Raw genomic sequence first — 21,730 nt, 5'->3', positions numbered from 1 at the left:
CTTTTATGTTATAAGGAAATATGGATTTATCTCAATATTGATGATTTAATCGGCCATATGTAAGAAAGAAGTTGAAGGCATTTAATGTCAAGAGGAGACGTTCAGCAAATCTAAACATGTTTCTACTTTATAACCTTTAAGATCTAAGAACATGCTGAATTAGCTGTATACACACAAACTAATGTTAAACTATAAGTTACAGCATTGTGGATCAGGATTTGTATCACTGATCCTCCGTTTTCGTTAATACCTAAGATAAATGCTCTGTGCATTGGTATTCCCTTGCCGTGCACTGCAGTGAGGCATGAAGCTGGTATGTAGGACTCTGCTGAGCTCTAGGTCATGCACCTGGGGAGAGACCACAGCACTGCAAACTGCTGCTCTGTAAAAAAAAAAAAAAAAAAAAATGTATGCTTGATAAAAGGTATCATGTCAGCTGTATGTCACGATCGCTGTGTGGATTTAGTCTTTGTTGTACCTCTTTCTCCTGTAAAAACCCACACCTCTATGATAAAAGCAAAGCAGATATGTGTTGGGTTTATACTTTTAAAGTGTGGCAGTACTTTTATGTGGCACCATTTTAAACACTAGTTTTTGTTTTATCTAATTTCAAATAAGTATTATTTTCAACAGTGTGAAAGACAGTGTGTTATTCCAAACCCTTTGCCCTGTGTAAGCCCACACTGATAGGCTCTGTGTGTGTCTCATTGGGGTGTTACCCCTAAACTCAGGGCCCTGACATCAGTTCCTCCCATCATCTCTGACAGAAACATAGCAGGAAAAGAAAGTATCAGCACGGTCCCTTTGCTACCAGTCAAGATACAAACACGCGCACACATACACTGGCGACCGGACAAAATGATTCCGCTGCCACTGGCATGGACCCTGTTGATAGTACTGCAGTGGACATCAGGTAAGACCATTATGTTTCTCTGTTTGTCGTTTTCATTTTGTAAGCATCCGGCATTCTCGACATCATAAGTCAATCAGAGGCCTGTAGCAAGAAATATGTTGTCGTGTACTTAAGCTGAACGCTGTTCGTTGTTTGATGTAAGTTATGACTACAATCATCAAAATCAGTCTTAACAATAGTTTGTGCAGAAAGGTGAAATTTGTTTTGATATTCCAACAGATGAGATGGACGGTTTTAACAGACTAAGTGCAACACTGTAACCTTTGGTTCATTTGTTTAAACTGGAAAGGTCAAACTGCAAATGAAGTTACTTAAATTTTATGTCTCAGAATTGCACATTTGTGCTGTTATAAGTTCTTGATAGCATCGTTACATCATTGTAATGTGTTAAACCTTGATTAAGGTACATTAATGTTAAATTATAAGAGTAATACTACACAACCTGTTTGCACTAGCAGAAGGTCTATATTAAAGTCAGTTTTTACTCACATTTATATTTATGATCATACATTAAAACTTTATCAAGGCACTGAAATGAATTGTTTTTGTACTGTATAGTGCAGCTCTTTGGATGAGAATAAATCATTAGCTAAGTTCTTGAACGTCACAGAATTAGAGAATTTTCGGAAGAACACAATTGTCGTTCACTTTGCTGCCAACAATCCTAAACCTTGTCTTCATTCATAAGACTACCAATTGCAACAGTGATCGCTATACCTTTATACTTTTAACTGGTTCTAAAATCAGATCGAATACCTCTTCCAATGAAGACATCCCTTTACGTTGCATAAAGCTTAGTTTGACACCCTGTAAAGCATTTTCAAATGTCACCTCCATGGAGTTCGAAACATAGACCAGGTTTCTTCATAGTGGATTTAATTTCCATTGTTGCAACACTTTTTGTGATATTTGTAGTGATGAACTGCATATTGCCAGGTACGTTTCTTCCAACATGCGTGGAGCACAACTACTTGTATGTTTTTTTACTTTGCAATTAGTAAATACAAAATTAAGGAAAAGTTGGCTTGACAAATCAAAACAATTTTGATGAGTTCTTTTGAGAAAATACATAATTATTTAAAGTTTGGGGCTGACTCTTTTGTCATGTTTAGGAGTGCTAACCTAAATTCTGTCAGGATTTGTTTAATGTACTACAAGTGTGTCTATTGAAATCTCACAACATTACTCCATTTTCAGTCCTAGGTTCGAACACGATCCTGCTACAAGAACCCGTCAAAGTTCTTTATCCTGACATCCTCGGTACGGAGGCCCTGGAGTGTGACTGCTTTAACATCTCCTGTGACAGTGTCTACTGGTTTTACAGTAGTCTGACTTCTGGCGAAGTAAAGTTCCTGGGCAGATGCAACAATGCCAACCGTGCTAACTATGATGCTGGTCTGGAAAAAGAGCGGTTCAAGATAAGCAAGAGAGGCGGTTCGTCCTTTACGCTCCGCATCAGCAATGTGACCGAGGCAGACACAGGAATATATTCTTGTCTTGTGAAGGACAGGAAAAACACAGAAGTGTGGAAACCTGGAGTTCTTCTTCTGCCAGGAGGTTTGTTTGCTCAAAACTTAGGTGCTTAATTTACTGGAGTTAGATATCACATGTTAATGATCAACCTCTGCATTTAAATCTGTTCTAGTATGAAATCTGCAACAACATATAATCATCAAATGTACAGCCAAAATTTTACTTAATAATTTACAACTTGTACTATGACTGTGGCCCAGTTTGAGTTCATACAAGGAACTTTGTCTTACCATCCCTGGTCCACAAGTTTCGTACCTCGAAACTCTCCACTTTATCCTTTAAAGAAGTCATTTATATTTCCCTTTAAACTAAAAAAAATAGTAATGATAGTTTAAAATGAGACGATCATCTGACTGACCTTTTATACTTTTTCTCCAGAGTTATTGGTTCTGGACGAAATCTTCAAATCACGCGTCATATATGTCTTACTTAGCTGGTGGCTGCCATCTAATGTGATTCATAAAGTTAGTGGAAACGCCAAACAACATCAGTAGCACACAGCACAGTTACCGCTGTTGTTGCTTAGTTGAGAGATGTATAAATGTAGCAATGCAAAAGGTATGCATGAGAAATGTGAGTTTCTTGTAAGTGTATGGTTGAACACTTGGCTGGTGCGGCCTGTCTACATCAACATCGATTGAATATATAGTAAAATAAAATGTGATACAGATAACGGCTAAAAGGACAATTGAATCAATACAAAAGGTGTGTATCGTATCTGTTTATTTATGAGTGTTGAATTTGTTCATTGTCATGGGAATGCCTTTGAGCTGAAAAAGAAGAATCAAAATAAAACTATCCACTGGCCTAACGTGTATATACGAGAGAGTACCACAAAGACAAACAACATGCATGGTTTAATTGCAGAGAGAAATTGTTGAAGGGATCCTAGTCATAATCGTGTTTCATTGCTGTTTGCTCATCACTTGTTCTTATGGTTATTTGATCTTTACTTCACAGTGCCTTCTCCAACGCTGACTCCTAAGACGAAACCCAAACTATCGTTCAACCCAGTCTGTCGCTGCCCTGAGAATTTTACACAAGGTAAGTGATTATTCATATATTGAAAAGAAAACTTGTTTACATGTTTGTGGTGGTGTGTGAGTAGTATGATGCTCTTCTGCTTATAAACAAGAATTTATGTGTCTGGTGATGATTAGTCTAAATTATTATAGTGTATTAATCATGTGCCCGCGACAATGATTCATAGAGATGCTCTAAATGCAATAGAAGAGCTAGCTTTGTCCAGAGAAAGTAGTAACCTTCTAATGACTGACTTTATACCACCTGTTTACAATTTAGCAAGCTAATATATGTAGATCCAATTAAAACTATGTACTGTATATTTGCTGTGTTTGTTCCAGATGGCTGCGGCTCCCTGATTCTGTGGCCATTGGTCGGACTTATTGCGATACTGGCTCTAGCTCTCATCTGCATACTGTACTACTTCAGCCGTGAGTAGTCTTCCAGTTAAATAAATAATCTCATAAATGTGAATTCATGAAGCATAAAGCATAACTTTGTGTCAAGTGATGCTGCCGATTATGCTCACAAGTAGTCATTGAATCATTAGAACGACTTCGCAGTGTAAGAGTTTGTGTAAAATATACTATTTATTATGTTTCTAAAGTGTTTTCTTGTGTTTGTCACATTCTTGCTTGTAGGGCTTCCCAAGAAATGTCGGCACCACTTTGTGAAGTAAGTTGATTACTGCAAAGTGATTAAAATAGCTGCTATTTTTCCTTTTTACGCTCCATGTTCAATTTTGCCTCTGCAGTTGTATGTGCTGTAATAACTGATATTTCAACCTCTTTTTGTTTTCTTTCTCCTTTAAGGAAGAGGTAGACGCCCTAAATCACTGCATGTTCAGCCTATATCTGACTCAAGTATGTACCTTATTAGTGCATTTTTATATACCAGTATATACATTTCCATATACATATATTCATTTATGCAAAGGTGTTACAGTATGTGCTCAAATCAGAGGGAGTTGATGCTTTATAAATATTACAAATCCTTTATTCACACTCACACTTGTCTTTGTGTTTGCAGGGGCTGAAGCGTTTCTCTAGAGCCGTCATCAATTGGAGCGGGAAGGGCATAACGACAACATGTCATCTTTATTTACAGTGATATGTGCTCTCAGTCAGAGAAGAGTTCGATTTCAGCAGCAGCAACCATGTAACATGTTGTAATATATTGACCATTTTTTGTTGTGTTCACCGAAAAATTAGCATCTGAACTCCATCAACTTCAATTCTTAGCACTCTGCTTTAACCTTTCAACTCTAAATATCTTAAACCTTTTGTCTAGTTTGATTTGATGTAATCTTCCTGCAGATGACATCATTGTTTATCCAGGTGTTTTGTTTTGTCTTGTTTTTTCAATTCAGCTGATTTCTGATCTGTATCTTTTGGCTATGGATTATTTTGCCCTCATCTGTATTTATTTGTCTTCACCTTTCATCATAAAGTATTTTAAAGAGTTTTGTTTATACATCCATCTTGAAGAAAACAGCTCTTTCAAGTAGATTTTTATGTGAGCATAATTCCCTTTCATAAATAAAATGTATATTTTCAATCATTAGAAGGTGGTGAAGCTCTTCATTTTATATGTGATTAAATGAAGCATACTATCTTTAATTTAATCATCCGGAAGCAGATTTTGTTATCACAGCGATTCAGTGGTTCCCTTACGTACCAGCGTAAGTGCTAAAAGGCAGAAATGTCCAAAGATTAAAGGCATTTTTGCAACGGCAGGTAAAATACAGATAAAAGATAGAAGCCAATCACTGTACGTGTATACAATTAAAGTTATGGCTTGTGTGGTTCAAGTATATTCTAACTTTTCAAAATATGCGGGTGTTGTGTTGTATATCTAAAAGTTTTTTGTGCATGTGTGTGTAAGAGAGGTTTGGAAGTGGGTGTAGATCCATTGTCAATATTATGTTTTGCGGAAGTTGAGTAGGTGAGTGTAGGGTTTGGTTTCTTCCTTTACCTTTTGATGTGTAAACTTGCATCACATTCAGTTTCTGTTGAACTGCCTTGGGTAATGTGCTTAGATAATTTTACTATTATAATTTTAAATTACAGGCGACAAATCTATGAAAAGTCTTTCAGAGATACTTGTGTATCTGTTGCATTCTCTGTCTCGCTCTCTCTCTCTTTCACTCTTTCACACACACACACACACACACACACACACACAGATGCACACCTGTGCGACTGAGGAGAGGAGTGTAAAGAAACGACTAGGTCGGTGGTTGTTCGGGTCTCAGGGGTGCGAGCGACTCTTTCCTGTGTTCTGGAGAGAGAAGAGAGACAGAGCCGTGTTCACTGCGATGCTATCGCCTCTCTTAGCTTTGAGCTCTTCATCTTGTCTCTGAAACAAAAAGACCGCAAATATACCACAGACTGAACCACAAGCACTGACGGAGGTACACAGAAAGATGGAAGAGCATTGCTGTTTGAAATACAGTAAAAAAAAACTAAAACTTTATAGAAAACTCTTGACGCTTCTTGCTGGAGAGTGTTTTATTGTAAGTGATACTTACAAAACAGTTCTATTAAATTCACTCATACACATTGAATTACTATTTTAGATATAGATAAATGTGTGCTTTTAGGTAGAGCAATACATTACTTATAAATTACTACTGTACAAAAAACAGATCAGTAAATGAATATGGAAAAATGACATACAGTTAGCACTGGTTCAGTGAAATAAACAAAATCCAATAAGTGCTGTATCAGCAATACCTTCATTTAATACTGTAACATAGAGAATGAAAGCAAAGTAGAGCAAAATTCGATTTACACTCTTTGGTGGACTAAGGTTCACCAGCACAACATAAGATAATGGAGATAAGTCAAAATCTCTCGACTTTCTCTTGAGAGAAAAGAAGAACAACTGCTGTAAACTTTATGACAGCAGGATTTTACTGTAGGGATGTTGACAATAGGAAATATGAGGTTTAACCAGGTACACCTAATAAACTATAAACAGTATACTTATACAGATGGCAGCAGTACAGTTTGGGGGATGTCAAAAAAATAACAGGACATGTTGCTGCTGTTTTTTCTGATGACAAAAATGGTCACTGAGATACAAAAAGAAATTGTGTGAGAAATACATCTAAAAATAGCAAATTATAGACATGCGTTTTGTAGACCAGTAATGTGTTTTGTATTCTGAGCTTTCTTCTGGTAAATGTATAACACACAATGATAATGTAATTTTTTTACAGTTTGTTTATTGTTATGATAGTCAAATTAAATTATCAGAATTTGAAAGCTTCATAGAGAAACAGGTATTATAAGTGTTTAAAATGTAGTTAATAAACCCTACACTACTTTGATCCACTGTTAAAGTTGCTATGAATTTCATGTAAATCGGTTTCTCTAAGGGTGTCTTGTAACTTTAACTTCAGTTCATCTTAGAGAAACAAACAAACAATACAGAGGGGAATAATATGTGGGTGATGGACAAAAGCATTCTCACGTTACTCGATTTTACTGTCAGCGATTAGATTCTTTATTCTGGTTATAAATTATGACATTCTCTTGTGAACACCATTTTACATAATAAATGTATGTATTCACATATAAAGACACGTAAGAAATATGTAATACACAGTTTACATGTGAAATGTGGGACTTAACACTGAAAAAAGCTACTTTGGAAAGATTTATACATTTGATGATGATTATGAAGAATAATAAAACATTAACAAACAGCATGTTGTTTGTCAGCGATCAGCTCTGTAACATGCAATCGTTTAATTCAAAAGTTTAATGCAAAAGTTAAGTCCTTTACATTTACATTACTACATGCATATTAAGTCAGTCATCAGTGTGAAAAATGTCTCATTCCAATCACGTAAATGTGAAGCAACAATGTCAAATCATACATCAAACATGAAACTAGGCTGTTTGTGATGAAATCCAACACACAACATATTGTGCAATATGTTAGTCTTAAGCTACAGGCACAGGATGCATATACTTCTTAAAGTCAGGTTTGTCATCCACCATCCAATGTAGAAATCAAAGAGACAAACTAAAAATAGTGCACTACACGACTACCCTGTACATCGTATATTCACCTTTTCCATGTCAAGCTTTGTACGTCACACGAAATCATACACATCGACATATCTGAAGATCTGATTTCGGTTCTCTAAGCATGAACGCTACATGCAAACACGGAAAATATTTTCCGCAACCCATCATATACATTGCTAACAGGAAGTCTATCAAATTATGAGCAAACAATTGTTCACAGGTATCAGCATGAGCACATCCTCCATTTTAGAATTTCTACTTACTCCTCTTGTTGCTCTTGGTTTCTTTTTCAGAACTTCATATCCCATAATGCCTGGAACTGCCAGTGCAGCAACAGAGCAGAGACAGGTGTGTTAAAGTGATGAAGAAAAACCAAGAATGATGATGCTGATTTACTGGTGTAGAGGGTGCTGTTATTTCAGAATGGAAAGACGTCTCTGATGACTGATAACATTTCAAGATACTGTATAGGGTGCTCTCTTTCTCACTGGCTTTCCCTGCTCACCCACTACATACACACACACACACACACACACACACACAGATGAAAGTTTCAGGTTGGAGACCCCCAGTGTGACTAATAGGGAAGCCCATGCAGGTGTGTTTGCAAATGACTAAACTCTGAAACCAAGTTATGGAAGGTGAAGTGGGCTAACTGAGAGCATTTTGACTGTGACTTCCCTCTGAGACGAAGCATCAACAGAATCCCCTGCTTACTGAAAACAACGCAATAACCAGAATCTCGTTTCCGTTATGGTTTCATTTGAAAAAAAATGTCAAAAGTAATTTATAAAATACAAAAACAAAAGTAATGTTAAAATGTTCATCACAATTTGGGCTCATAATTTGACAGGGTTAAGGAAATGCTCTAAAGCACTGGTGAATGAGACCTCTGTTACTTATTTAATTTCTCTGTTCTTTCCTCCCACCCACGGAAAAGATAAATCGCCCACAAGAGAGCAAAATGTCAGCGCGTGCTGCCCATTACTAAATTGGAGCATTTACTTTCCATCACTGAACAGGAAATAAGACGACCCCAGGTTGCGCCACAGACGCCATTGCTCTTGCAGTTCATTTGATGGTAGTTTCACTTCTCTCGTCTGTTAAGATTTCACATGAAGTGACAGCTTCATCTAAGTGAAGCTTAAATATTGCAAGGGTAAAATTTAAGCCTAAGCAATCAGGCAAAACGTGTGGTTATATGTACATAGTTATTGAATCAAGTCATGTGAAAGTAAAAAAACAAGTAGCAGTTCTCCAATCTCTTACACTTTCAGTAGTTGTTGAGCAGAGCGGCAGCAGCTTTTGTGTCTCAGGATTTCTTGATTTTCTGTTGTACAAAGGCAGTGCTTCAAGTCATGTTTTTGCTGCCATCTAGCAGTCAAAATCTGTTTCAGTTGCACCATGTGATAACAGTGTTTCTTTGGGTGACTGGTGATGTTGGCCTGGTAACACAAATGTTTAAAGAAAAACTATTTAGCATACCATTGTTGAGTTTTAAGACTTGGATGCTGATGATGCAATTGGACAGGTTTATAACAGTAGTGCCTTTTGTAGTGATGTAATCAGCTAAAATAGATTAGACTATACATTACAAATAGAATAGACTATTTAATACTTAACACACAAAAGAAAAAACCCCAAAAGACTGAGAACTTTAAGCAAGTGGGAAAAACAACTCAAAACGAATTTCAATTCATACTAAAATGGAACATAATATGACATTATTAAAGGGCCGGTCACAGTGAGTGAACTGTGTGTAAACACAAGCAGAGGCCCTGGAAGGAGAGAAAGGGAGGTTAGAAACCTCCCCGGGGTCCGTTTCCCCCCATCCACTTGTCCATGCTTGAAAATGGCTAGGTCCCCTCCATACAGTCTGAAGACTGCCATTGTTTGGCTTGGATAAGATCTGATCACTCTCCTTCCACCAAACCCTCTCAACATGGGCAGTGTAGCTCCAGGTCCAAAACTCCTACCGCAACTCCTAACCATACCCCCCCAACCCACCACCACCAAACCCCAACCTCACCTAACCCTTTCGCCAGTCACCCTCCACATCACAACATGAACATACACACCAACACAGCTTTACAAACATAAACCCCTCTCATACATTTTTCACCTTCTCAGAAGAAGAAAAATGTGTGTTTTTGTATATTTGGTTGTTTGAGTTCTGCTTTTGTTGTGTTTAATCATTTTGTGACTGAGTTTCTCTTCTTCCAGGTTTTGTATGTTTTCTATTATGAAGCCCATTTAACACGTTTCCACAAAATAAAATTAAAAAGAAGAAAACACTTTAAGCTACTCATGTGTAAACCATTTTCTGATGTCCCACCCAAAACCTTGCCTTAGTCCTCTGAACCAGGAAACTGAACCACACACAACAGCAGGAAGGGATGCAGGAACGTCACAGTAAATATAACATCTATCTGCAGACAGAATATGAGATCAGTTCATGATAAAATATATTTTTTTGCGTAATATTGCTTTTACTTCTCTTTTTGTAATTTCCAATTATTTGGGGGCATTTTTTAAACTAGGTTAATCGTTTTATATCAGTATTATATACAATACAAATCTTTGAACGCACTTGTGTACACACATGAGGCATGACAAAAGCAAAAACAAGCCTAAAAATGAGTTAAAGAAGGAAACAAGAAAGAAAAGAGGTCTAGTTTAGTTATTGTCAAATTCCAGTGTCATTCCTTTACGCCTATTACATTGTAATGAATTGAAATGCCACATATTCTCACAAAAATACATTCGATATTTATGGAAACATGCATTACAAAATATATCTTCCACTCACATTCAAATTTAAGGTGTTGTTTTCATAAGGTCTGAGCCTATACTTTTCTATAGTCCAGATCCATTCAATTTGCAGTTTCAGCAGGAAAATCAACTGAAAATGTTGTATGAATTCCAAAAGAGCCTTTCAATCCATCCACAGCTACTCTGTCAAAGAAAAACACAGGAGGGAGGTGAAGGACCAAAGTAAATTACATTCTTGCTCGAGGGAACTTTAGCTGAGCAGATTTCTACCCGAATGTATAAAGTTTTAGTTTTTAAATGTTCTGCCTGATTAGTACAGACATGGTGTAGAGTTGTGTTTGCGTAAAGTGGGCTGCTACAGCACACAGACTTGATAAAATGATCTATGTGTAGTTTCTTCACTTCCTTGGCAGCCCACATAATGTGCACGGCTGCGTTTGTGTGTCAGTATATCGTCAATAAAGATAAAAGCTTCAAACCAAAGTGCAGATTGGGGGGCTTCACTGCAAACATCCGACAGACCACGACAGTGCTGCAGGAGGTCTGTGCAACACTGCTGCAATGATCTCATTTGACACAGCAGAGAAGAAGGTTACAGGTGGGGCGTGGTGTGATATCTTGCAGAATTATCTTCTACCAGGCTCCAACACACCACAGAAACAAGTTTAAGAGCTGTCGTTGTCTGAAGGATTAAAATGGACCAAAAGTGGATACTGATTCTGATGATTCTGGTGTTTTATCAAAGTAAGTTTGACCTACATGACCTTTACTGATAAGCCTGATACTACTATGTGGCAGCCTACAAGTGTTCAATGGTTTTTTTTCTTAGCGTTTCGCTTTTGGGTGGTGAATGATGTTTCTGCTCCCATTTTATCATGTTTCAGAAATTACAACAGGAGCTGCTGAGAATATAAAGGATGGGCAGAGAGTTGAAATCAAGTGTAACCCTACTGAGAAGGGCACCACTGTCATCTGGTTTCGAGTGCTGTCCTCACCTGGCATCGAATTCATTGCATCTTTCGACTTCAAGGGTGCGCCAAAGACATCCCTTGCTCCCATCTTCAGTCACGAAAAGAGTGCACAATTCATCCTCATATTGAAGTCATTCAACAAAGATCGCGACAGTGGTTTTTACAGCTGTGTGTCTCAGAAAAGCAGTGAAGTGAAGTTTGGCCAAGTAACTCAACTGGCCGGAGGTGAGTTTTGTTCGTTAATTTTATTATTATTATTATTATTATTATTATTATTATTAAATTTAGCATAATAAAGATATGATGATGATATTCAGTCACAGGTCCCCTCACATCTTTCTTCTGTCTTAAGAAAAAGTTGAAGTTGCAACAAAGGCACCACTGAGAACCACCACAGCAACTCCATGCACAACTGCCGCACCATGCGTCTGCGGCCATAATATAGAGCAAGGTAAATGTTTCAAATCACAATATTGTGTGTCCTGGGTTCTTATCACCTGCATGTTCACAATGAACAGGCAGTAAATTAATCAATGCTTTGCAGGGGAAACCAGTCTATTGCTGCTTTGTTCTCCCGTCATATTGGGCCCACTCGTCGGCGGCTGTGGCTTTCTTCTCCTACTTCTCGTCGTCACCACTTTGTACTGCAACAGTAAGTCCATCTCAGACCTTAAATTTAAAAGCACAGCCTTCATGAAGGTAGATACATCGCAGTTTTTTGACTATAATAATTCTGCCTTTTATTCCTTGGCTATTTTTACGGCTTGTCCTTATTTAATCTGTGTGTGTATGTTTTTGCAAAGTTTTTGAAACTTTTTTTTTTTTCAGAAATAAGGACACGGAGGTGCCCACACCACTATAACAGAAAGTAAGTTCTATATTTATTTTCTGCGAATCTAATATCATCTTATCATTTAGGGCTGTGGTCAGGATTTTAGAAAAGCTGAAGTAACCAACAATACAAATGTAAATGTTCATTTTGTTCATTTTAATTACTCTGCTTTGATATTTATGTGCCGAGTTAGGTTTTTTTTTTAATTAAAATAAGTCAGTTCTTTTAAGCAAATGACTGAAAGTAAAATTATGCTTAGAAATTCAGCTGTGACTCAGACTACTGTCAGAGGTTGGGTTTCCCTGAAATTAGTACCAAGTTACATTGTTCTTAACAAAATTCTGAGGTCAGTTTAATTAAGTGTTATAGTTTTAATTCTAAGTGCAGATTAAAGGCGTTTCTGTTCCTCCTGGAATACAAGGCTGTTAGAGGAAGATATTGTTTATTAAATTTGTTAAATATTTTATTAAATATATATATATATTTTTTTATTGTTGTCTCACCCCTGTGGTGAATTCGGGGGAAAAAAATCTAAAATCAGCCTGTTAAATTCTATCCATGTATTATTTTAAAACATGGTATATATTAACTATATTAGGTTGCTAAAACCCACAAATTGCTATAAAAAATATATGGAAACATAACCTCAGTGTCCTCAACTGTGGCTACAGCCCTGTTTCAATTTTGCATTGTTTTGTAAGCTAAGTTATCTATTCATTATAATAATTATTTTTTATTACCTTGTTTATCTCCTTTAGACCTCGGGCGATGCCTCTTGGAAAACAAATTACCAACAGGCGTGCATAATCTAAATTGTGCAGTTTCCCAGACATTTCTTCAAACTGAAATAATTTTACATTTTTGTTGAACACAGTTGAACTCCTTTTATGAAATAATGTGATTGAAATGTCTGTTTATGCAACCATCATGAATGATGATATTAGAAAGTCCTGAGAATACTTTTTTAAAATTCAGCAATATGATTCATGTTTAATTTCCTGTCAAATGTAAAGGCAAAATGTAAAGAAGAGATTTTTCTTTTGTATATATTTTATTTTATTTTCATTTACAATTAGTGCACTAATTTACATTAGCTTGACAGTTACTTTTAAACTCGTTACTCAGTATATACTTTCCCTATGTAGATTTTTGAACGTTATTACTGTTACTTTTGCAGTTTTAGCAAGAACTTTTAAAATAAGTTAAAATTAGATATTTGCTCTAATTAAATATGATTAAATCATTTTAGGTTGAAAGATAAAATGTTGAATCTTTTTTTTAATTAATGTGAATCTGCAGTACTCAAAATGGTTGCAAAGTAATGATGAACATGTATGTACCTGTACTTTCGTGTGTAAAATTGTATGTACAGTACAATACAGTACAGTACAGTCAGCACAATTATACAACTTTTTGTAGTTTTCACAAGTTTTTGTAAAATGAAAAAAAAATAATGAAGTAATAAAATGTGAAACCACTCAGACGAGCGCTCTCTCAGCCGCACTGCATATCTTACGTTGTCTATTTTTGGGTTTGTTTTTTACACATCTAAACCACTCCCTCATTCAGGCTCTCAGCATTTGTTTCGTCATAAGCCCCCCACAGTCAGAAGGAAGTGGGCTGTTAGAGCTGTATGCAGAGCGAAAAACCAAGACGACAGAAGAAGAGAAAAATACTCTAAGAGGAGATTTTGTTCCCCTTCATTTTTAATTCACACACATTTATCCTGCAGAATTGAGCCTTTATTACATATCAAAGCCATTTATATTGTTTTTTCCCCCACACAAATCACAGAAACCAAACATTCAGAAACGACACCACTCTGACTTTAACATTCTTTTTATTTAATCAGTACTCCCACAATCTAAAATATCGCTCATCTTTTGACTCCCACACAAAACCTTGACTTTGAAAAAATAATTGGGTAAAGTAAAATGATTTTTGACTTTACCTTTGAAAGCCCTTTGTAAATTATACAGTGTTCATGTAGAGCAAAAATCTTTTTTTTTTTCTTTTTTTTTACAGTATACAAACAAGGACAGTTTACAAAGTCACTAAGTGCACTTTTGGACACCAGTATTTTTATTTTTCTACAAGGCCAAATACATACAAAAGACCCTCAGAAACTATAAGGCATTTGCAAGAAGCTCTCGAATATAGAATTAAGCAGAACACCTCCTGAAAAATCCTCCACATACTCAATAATGTAAACTACGTGTTGTCCAAAATATAAGCAAACTAAGCTGTACACTAGTGTCTTTAAGGCATCTTACCACATCGTGAAAGAAAAGTTGGCTTTTCTGTGTACATCAAGATTGCACAACATCCCGATACTAAACACCCACTGCTACCACCAAAGCTGACAGTCACAACTGCTCCAACCAGTGTTACAACAGCACCAGGCTTAGTTAAGTGGCATGTTGTGATATTAGATATCATTGGAGAAACAGAAACTGTCAGCTGAGGTGATCATGCAAGACTCTGATGAGCATCGCCTCCCTTACCTCAGCCTGTTCTAAACAACAACCAATAAAACATGTCTTTAACTTCTCAGTTGCCCCGCTGAATCCTTCCTTTCTTGTTCTTTCGTCACTCATTTCTCAACCTTTATCTCGTTACCAGACAGAAACCCAAAACTTCTGATCCTTAAATACGTATAAAACCGAGCAAAAAAGGCGCTGCACTCAGATATGTGTGTGTGTGTTTGTGTGTGTGTGTGTGTGTGTGTGTGTGTGTGTGCATTGCAAATGTTATGTGAATGTCTAGGTTTGTCTTCCATCCACACATTCTTGATGTTTTAGAAAAATAGAAACATTATCCAGAGAGCAGCTCCCTCAACAATTCGTCCCTTTGGCCACGAGGACATTTTGCGCCGACAACCTGCAACACATTCATCTGTCAGTGTAAAGGCATGGGCGTTGACCCTCCTCATGTTACATGTTTTATCAGGTAAGAATCATGCAAAAGGTGAGAACAAACCTTACCAAGTGGTCTAGCTCTTGCCGCCCTTCCTTGTAGATGTGGGCACAACGTCTGACTTTGGCTGAGCGGGTAGCTGGTCAGTGTTAGATGGATCCTCTGCATGGTGTTTCTGAAATGAAAGGTTCAAGTTTAAAAAGGTAAAAGGCAAAGAAAAAGCAGCACTTTTGCATGCACTGATCTTACAGATTAACTTTAATTATTTGAGGAAATCAATGAAGTACAGACATGAGAGTGTATCACATGCAGCTTAAGGATGCTCTGCCAAAAGAGATCTGTTTTATTTTCAATCATAAACACACATTTATAGTTCATTATAGTGCATATGCAGCTTGATTTAGGTCTCCATGCAGCAGGCAGTTTGCTTACTTTAGACCTTGACTTTGACTTGCTCTTGCCCTGTAACAAATTTGACACCTTGATTAGGCTCAGCAGCTCCTTCTTGATTCACGAGGTGATCACTGATAGTTAGTGCCTTAAAGCAACCTACAGAGGGCGCCATTCAACACAGAAACTAAAAAGCATGCACCTTATATGAATTGCCATTAGCCAATAGAAGATTTTTACCATAGATATCAGGCTTACTAAGACTCAGATTTAAGTGACATTTTAGACGTATGTAAAGGATAAATGGAAAAACACTTTAACTTCTCAAAAACGTAACAATAAAAGCTACGTATCTATCAATTTGCTTATGACTTCAAATCGCTCATTCATTTATCTTGAGATGCCTCTTAAGTAGATTAAGAGTTGTTCCAGATGACTGCAGCACAATAACAGGTAATTGGGTGCCTGTTTATTTTATTGATTGTAGGCTAAACACTATCAATGGTCATGATGGATAGTGTGTCAGATTAACAATATGTGCCGTTTAATTCAGAAACTTGAGTAAGACATTTGATAAAAGTGTCTTTTTCTTCACTTTTATCAAAGATCTTTCAAGTTCCATTTTCATTAGTTCCATCTGATATGGACCGTTACATCCCGATCTCACACAGATCTTTTTACCTTTGGCTTGTCTGTCTTAGATTTGAACTCTGGGGCGTCTGGGAGCAGGGTGCTGGCCATGGAATCAAGCACAGCACCGGCCATCGGCTGGGAGACAAGAATCAAAAGAATGATTAAATGAGAAACAAATATCGTCAGCTCATGATGAATTCATGTACTTTAGGCAGTAGTTTAGTTGTTAAAGTTAAAATCTGAAACAATCCTGCATAGATAAATGTCCATTCAGTTCAAGGTGGCTGCACACTGCCGAGACAAACAGTGACCAACTCCAACCATCACCAACTGTTGGGTCAGTGTGCGCCAACAGTCTGGGTTTGTCGGATCGAGTTGTTCGAGTTTGACCTGTCCAGATCGTGTTTGGTGGAGTCGTGGAAAGTCGGACCAATGTGCGCCTTTTCCTAACAAACCTCAACATTCTGAGAGTGCGTTCCCTTAACAACTATACTATTCTCGCGAACGAATCACTACTTCGGCCATAGTTAACAAGCCCTCCACTTCGTCCAAGTCTGTCCTGTCAGCTGGTGTCTGGGCAGTGTGGAGCTGGCAGTCGGTTTTCAGAACATTCTAAAGAATGCAACCAGCAACTGCCACCTTCAGAAAGTTGAGGTGAGTTGGGCGTTGTCTGAGCAGTGTGCAGTCACCTTAAAACCTCCATAATAGCAAATCCTTCAAAGCAACATCAGTGTACAGAGTGCATGGCAGAAACAGTGTAGGCTTTTTTCCATGGCAGGAAAAGCACAGGTGCTGTTTAAATAAATTACCATTACTTGTTATCTGTATTTATTTATACAAAATTTTTGTGCTACCTTCAGGGGCTGTGAGTCCAGCACAGGAGGTTCCAGCTTTGTTGTGGCATCACATGATGCAGCCGTTACGTTGGGCAGAGGAGCAGTAGAGAACTCACTGGAAAGCAGGTCCAGGGCTGTTTTATCATCCATACCCTTCTACAAGGCAGACAGAGACACACAATCAAACTCTATCTGCATGTACGTTTGGAATATTTGTAATGGTACGCTGCTCATATATATATATATTCTCTGTGTATGTGTGTGTGTGTGTGTGTCTGTTTGCATCTTTACCTCCTTGGGTGCAGCAGCTGCTTTTGCCTTTGCTTCTGCCATTTTCTTTAATAATTAATTTGAAGAAAATTAGACACACAGTAAAATAACCATTACTACTGCATACTGTAAATAAGCATATCCCTTTAAGAATTTGTCATTTAAGACAATTACCCAACAATGTCTCCTTTCTTTGTTACCATTGAGTCGCTTAAAAATGCTTGACTGTTGTTTTTGCATAAAATAGTGACAAAACATCAAAAATTAGGATCCATTATATTCTTGTAGTTTCTCACAAAACATGCACCAACACGGTGAACCAAGCTTAAATCAGCTACTTGACAAAACTTTAACAAAGCAAATTAATTTAGTCCACTTATATGATCAGTTTTGTCCAGGCTCATACAAGGTAAGCATCCTTTTTTGTTACAACAGTAAAGCCCTGAACGTACAAAAAAAGATGTCAGTTTACCTTCAGGTCTTCCTCGGTTGGTCTGTACTCTGGCGGAAGAGAGTCGTCTCTCTCTCCCATCTTAATCAGCCTCTCTTCAACAGCCTTTTTCTCCTGCAACAACCGTACAAATCAGGACAGATGGAGTGACTGGCGGGCCTTTTTCTGAGCACATAGTGAAAGTACTGTCTTAGATGCTAGCTATGCTGTCGAGGCAATACTGGTTACCTTAACCATGTCTTTGACAGGAACTGGGGCGGGCTGGGGGGTAGGTTTGATATCCTTCAAGGTGTCCGACAGAGCATCCAGGGCATTGTCTGCTCCCGCTAGATGCTGAGTACACAAACACAGACAGAAAGACACTGACATAGCTGCAGGGATTCAGAGAGCATTGATAGTCAAAAAGGATTTAGAGATGTACTTGTGTGTTTACCTGTGGGTCGGTTTCTGTTGGAACACAAGCGGCAGACTTCACAGCCGTAGCAGCAGTGGATGTAACAAAGTCGTCCGCCAAGGCATCCAGAGCCAAATCTGCAGAGGCCTGAGGGAGGGGAAAGGATAAAGTGTATAAAATCTGTGTAGGTTTCACTATCATTACTCCTAAAGGACCTTTCCATTGCAAAGAGATATGTGTGCATGTGTCTTTCACAGCTACAGTAAGCAGTGATGGATTTAAAGTGTACCTTTGCAGGAGGAGCTGAGCAAGAGACAACAGGAGCCTTGACAGCAGGAGCTGCTGAGCTGATCCCAAAGTCTCCAGACAAAATGTCCAGAGCGTCACCGGTGCCCATGGTGGGCTGCAGGAGGAAAGGACGGCAAGTTATTCATTGGACACCGTTTTAAGTTGGAAAAAATACTCATCAGTGAATTTGCCCCGTCTCACCTCAGGTTTGGGAGCAGGCAGTTTTTCTAGTTCCGCCTTGTTAAACCTGTAGTCTGGATGAATTGTGTCCTCTCTCTCTCCTACAAGCACACCCTTCTCCTTCTTGTGTTTCTCCTCCTATGGCAAAAATCCAAAAAGACATTAGCAAATAAAGTTCCCACAAGGTGAAGTGTTCACTCTCATTTTTCAAATCCATTTAGGCCTTCAAAACACACAATAACACATGAACTATACAAACACACATCATCATAACAAAAGACGGGCATTGTGCCAGCCTGGTTCTGTTCTCTTTAAGTGGGCTTATTGTCATGTTGTAAATGAAGACAAACAATGTGTGCTTGGTGTTTAAACCTTTGGTGTGTGTATGTGTGTAACATACTTTGACGATGTCCTCTGGTCTGAGTTTGGGGAGTTCTGGTTTGGGTGCGTCAGCTGGCAACGTGTCGCTTAGAGCGCTGAGAGCATCCAGAGTAGCGCCAGTCTGAGGAGAGGACAGGAGAGGTCGTCTGTCATGTCACAGTTTTAATAGTAAACTTAAAAATTAGAAGAAAAAAATTAGAAGGAAACATTAAACAGGAGGTTACATAACACGACAAACACTTGAACACTGACAAAAGACTTGGGACAGTAAAAATTACAAGGACGGGCACACGCAGCTGAGAGTACAAAAAGGATTTCCAATTATTCTACAAACCTATTATTGAGACAAATGCTTCAAAAAGGACAAAACGTTCCACACGCAGTCACACACAAATTCACACACAACAATAACTTTACCTTTGGTGTCTTCTTGGAAGAAGGAGGGAGGGGAGCGTGAACTCCTGAAGCTTTAGTTTGACCCACAAAATCTCCAGAAAGTAAATCCAGAGCCGACAAATCCTCTACTTTGCTCTGGAACGCAACAGACACAAAGGCTTTTAGTGACAACACAGTGTCCACACTATCATTAGGAAATGATAAAAAAACATTCGTCTGCAAGAATGACTTTTCTGTAGATCAGGCTTTTTTTTTGGCTGTACCTGTGTAGGAGGAGCTGAGGAAGAGACAACAGGAGCCTGGACAGCAGGAGCCGCTGAGTCACCAAAGTCTCCAGACAAAATGTCCAGAGCCTCACCAGTGCCCATGGTGGGCTGCAGGAAGACAGAGGGAAAGATCAATCAGTATCATTGCATTGTAAGTGTTTATATCTCATGTTTTATTATTAGTAAGAGCTAAGCACACTTAATTATAAGAGCCTTAAAATTATTTTCCCCCGTCTCACCTCAGGTTTGGGAGCAGGCAGTTTTTCGAGTTCCTCCTTGTTAAACCTGTAGTTGGGATGAATTGTGTCCTCCCTCTCTCCTACGAGCACACCCTTCTCCTTCTTGTGTTTGTCCTCCTATTAAAATAACAAAAGGTGGAAATGAACGTGTGAGGAGCTGAAATTGCAATGCCAAGGACAGCCAACAGAGCAGCATGAGGGTTTCTGCAATGAAAAGCTGTCGACAAAGCGTGCGAGTGTTTGAGCTCCTACCGAGACGATGTCCTCTGGTCTGAGTTTGGGCAGTTCTGGTTTGGGTGCGTCAGCGGGCAACGTGTCTACAAGAGCACTGAGAGCATCCAGAGACATCGCCGTGGCCTGAGGAGAGGACAAAAGAATAAGTTGATAATCCACACCTGTCAGATGTTGCTTTACTTCAGAATTAATGAGAAGAGGAGGTAGGAACTGTAAATCTCACGTCATCAGTCTTGGGTTTGTCCATTTTTACGGGTTTCTCAATCTTGGCTTTTACACCAGGTGGAGCAGCCATACACCCAGCTGCAGGAGTCCCATGACATTCAACTAGCTGCAGAAACAGACAAACAAATCTGCTAAGAATCTTTAGATACCAGTCTAAGTAGTCTAACTTCTTGAAATGCTACCACTAGCAGGTCAAACCAGCTTCAAACAGCCGTATGTTTTCCAGGGACAGACTGGTAAACATCCTTTACCTGCCTTGTCTACCTGTTCACACCTGTATCAGAAAAAGTGAGAATCTGATGACTTAGAGCCAAGACTCCAGAGTAAGGAGTGCCCTTTTTAATTCTCCATGAAAATTAAAAGCCACCACTGTGAATTCAACTAACTGTAGCAGTCAGCGAGTACTGAATATGAGGAAAAAGTTGGGTGACGTTTACGGCAAATCGTGTAAATTTGAGTGACAGGTTGGTGGGATAAATACCCATATAAAATGTATTGTTGTGTTTGAACAATTCAGTTACATAAGTGTGCAAATAAAGTAGTACGGGACTACATTAGTGGAGTTGTGGGCTTGCTGTACCTTTGTTGTAGAAGGCAAAATTCCCTCCAGAGAGAGATCATCTGCATGAGCAGGCCTACTAACAGCAGGGGCTCCATGGCATACAGCTATCTGCAGAAACAGACAAAAAAAGACACAGGATGAATCACAGGTACTTTCTAAAACAACAGACATTTAAAGAGATTATAGGGACTATATCTCTGCTTGCATTTTATTTTTTGCCTCCTGTAAGCAGTGATGGATCAGTGGAGCAGTGTACCTGTGTAGGAAGAGCCTTAACAACAGGAAACTGGACAGCAGGAGCTGCTGAGTCACTAAACTCTCCAGACAAAATGTCCAGAGCCTCACCAGTGCCCATGGTGGGCTGCAGGAGGACAGAGGGAAAGATCAATCAGTATCATTGCATTGTAAGTGTTTAGCTCTTACTCGTCATTAAAAAAGAGAAATAAACACACTTAAGTATAATTTAAGAGCCTTTAAATTATTTTACCCCATCTTACCTCAGGTTTGGGAGCGGGCAGTTTTTCTAGCTCTTCCTTGTTAAACCTGTAGTTGGGATGAATTGTGTCCTCCCTCTCTCCTACGCGCACACCCTTCTCCTTCTTGTGTTTGTCCTCCTTTAAGATGAAAAAGAGAAGGAAATTAAATATTATTAGGGGGTATATTTTTTAGTCATTACTTCAGGGGAGAGGACAGGTCTCTGAATTGGACGGAACAAAACAATGTGGCTGATTGCGCTCCTACCGAGACGATGTCCTCTGGTCTGAGTTTGGGCAGTTCTGGTTTGGGTGCGTCAGCGGGCAACGTGTCTACAAGAGCACTGAGAGCATCCAGAGACATCGGCGCAGCCTGAGGAGAGGACAAGTTAAAAATAAATTATCTGGTAACCTATCGGTAAAAAACGTTATATTACTTGATTGAAAGGTTGCACTATGGAATCTGATAAGAATCTTTAAATACCGGTATCTCTAAGTAGTCTAACTTCTTA

At 38.5% G+C, this 21,730-nt stretch overlaps 3 protein-coding genes across 15 annotated transcripts in view; 2 read left to right on the top strand and 1 right to left on the bottom strand.

Moving 5' to 3' along the window:
* The first annotated feature begins 726 nt into the window (after window positions 1-726).
* On the top strand, window positions 727-4,909 carry cd8b (cd8 beta). Its single transcript, XM_069678792.1, has 7 exons — window positions 727-913; window positions 2,111-2,470; window positions 3,407-3,490; window positions 3,811-3,900; window positions 4,111-4,144; window positions 4,282-4,332; window positions 4,499-4,909. Exons 1-6 carry the CDS (start codon window positions 859-861, stop codon window positions 4,289-4,291), a joined length of 633 nt encoding a protein of 210 aa, XP_069534893.1. The 5' UTR covers window positions 727-858; the 3' UTR covers window positions 4,292-4,332; window positions 4,499-4,909.
* A 5,900-nt stretch (window positions 4,910-10,809) lies between these two features.
* On the top strand, window positions 10,810-13,606 carry cd8a (CD8a molecule). The gene is made up of 6 exons (XM_069677644.1): window positions 10,810-11,025; window positions 11,166-11,477; window positions 11,605-11,703; window positions 11,797-11,904; window positions 12,081-12,120; window positions 12,843-13,606. Exons 1-6 carry the CDS (start codon window positions 10,977-10,979, stop codon window positions 12,889-12,891), a joined length of 657 nt encoding a protein of 218 aa, XP_069533745.1. The 5' UTR covers window positions 10,810-10,976; the 3' UTR covers window positions 12,892-13,606.
* Window positions 13,607-13,907: 301 nt separating this feature from the next.
* cast (calpastatin) overlaps window positions 13,908-21,730 on the bottom strand; it is a 38,535-nt gene continuing 30,712 nt past the window's right edge. For 11 of the 13 annotated variants that reach the window (XM_069677635.1, XM_069677632.1, XM_069677637.1 and 8 more), the window contains 21 exons: window positions 21,487-21,591; window positions 21,243-21,359; window positions 21,002-21,106; window positions 20,764-20,853; window positions 20,182-20,289; window positions 19,977-20,081; window positions 19,725-19,841; window positions 19,483-19,593; window positions 19,241-19,354; window positions 18,843-18,944; window positions 18,464-18,580; window positions 18,264-18,377; window positions 18,014-18,121; window positions 17,809-17,913; window positions 17,602-17,694; window positions 17,151-17,195; window positions 16,878-17,015; window positions 16,072-16,158; window positions 15,433-15,462; window positions 15,069-15,175; window positions 13,908-14,964 (listed from right to left, as the gene is read on the bottom strand). In XM_069677635.1, coding sequence (XP_069533736.1) covers window positions 15,077-15,175; window positions 15,433-15,462; window positions 16,072-16,158; window positions 16,878-17,015; window positions 17,151-17,195; window positions 17,602-17,694; window positions 17,809-17,913; window positions 18,014-18,121; window positions 18,264-18,377; window positions 18,464-18,580; window positions 18,843-18,944; window positions 19,241-19,354; window positions 19,483-19,593; window positions 19,725-19,841; window positions 19,977-20,081; window positions 20,182-20,289; window positions 20,764-20,853; window positions 21,002-21,106; window positions 21,243-21,359; window positions 21,487-21,591 — 2,010 coding nt within the window. In that variant the 3' untranslated portion in view covers window positions 13,908-14,964; window positions 15,069-15,076. Of the gene's footprint in view, window positions 14,965-15,063; window positions 15,176-15,432; window positions 15,463-16,071; window positions 16,159-16,877; window positions 17,016-17,150; window positions 17,196-17,601; window positions 17,695-17,808; window positions 17,914-18,013; window positions 18,122-18,263; window positions 18,378-18,463; window positions 18,581-18,842; window positions 18,945-19,240; window positions 19,355-19,482; window positions 19,594-19,724; window positions 19,842-19,976; window positions 20,082-20,181; window positions 20,290-20,763; window positions 20,854-21,001; window positions 21,107-21,242; window positions 21,360-21,486; window positions 21,592-21,730 lie in introns of all 13 variants that reach the window. The other 2 variants (XM_069677631.1, XM_069677633.1) reach the window with 2 other exon arrangements.

The sequence above is a fragment of the Semicossyphus pulcher genome, unplaced genomic scaffold (genome assembly GCF_022749685.1).
Source record: "Semicossyphus pulcher isolate SPU_LCO1_2020_fin unplaced genomic scaffold, fSemPul1.0.p SCAF_3, whole genome shotgun sequence".
NCBI classification, from domain to species: Eukaryota; Metazoa; Chordata; class Actinopteri; order Labriformes; family Labridae; genus Semicossyphus; species Semicossyphus pulcher.
This window is presented reverse-complemented; position numbering and strand designations above follow the sequence as displayed.

Coding starts and splice junctions, on each gene's coding strand:
- cd8b (XM_069678792.1), top strand. CDS start 859: ATGATTCCGCTGCCACTGGCATGGACCCTGTTGATAGTACTGCAGTGG. Junction 2,471..3,406: donor AGTTCTTCTTCTGCCAGGAG/GTTTGTTTGCTC, acceptor TTTACTTCACAG/TGCCTTCTCCAACGCTGACT. Junction 3,901..4,110: donor CATACTGTACTACTTCAGCC/GTGAGTAGTCTT, acceptor TCTTGCTTGTAG/GGCTTCCCAAGAAATGTCGG.
- cd8a (XM_069677644.1), top strand. CDS start 10,977: ATGGACCAAAAGTGGATACTGATTCTGATGATTCTGGTGTTTTATCAA. Junction 11,026..11,165: donor GATTCTGGTGTTTTATCAAA/GTAAGTTTGACC, acceptor ATCATGTTTCAG/AAATTACAACAGGAGCTGCT. Junction 11,905..12,080: donor CACCACTTTGTACTGCAACA/GTAAGTCCATCT, acceptor TTTTTTTTTCAG/AAATAAGGACACGGAGGTGC.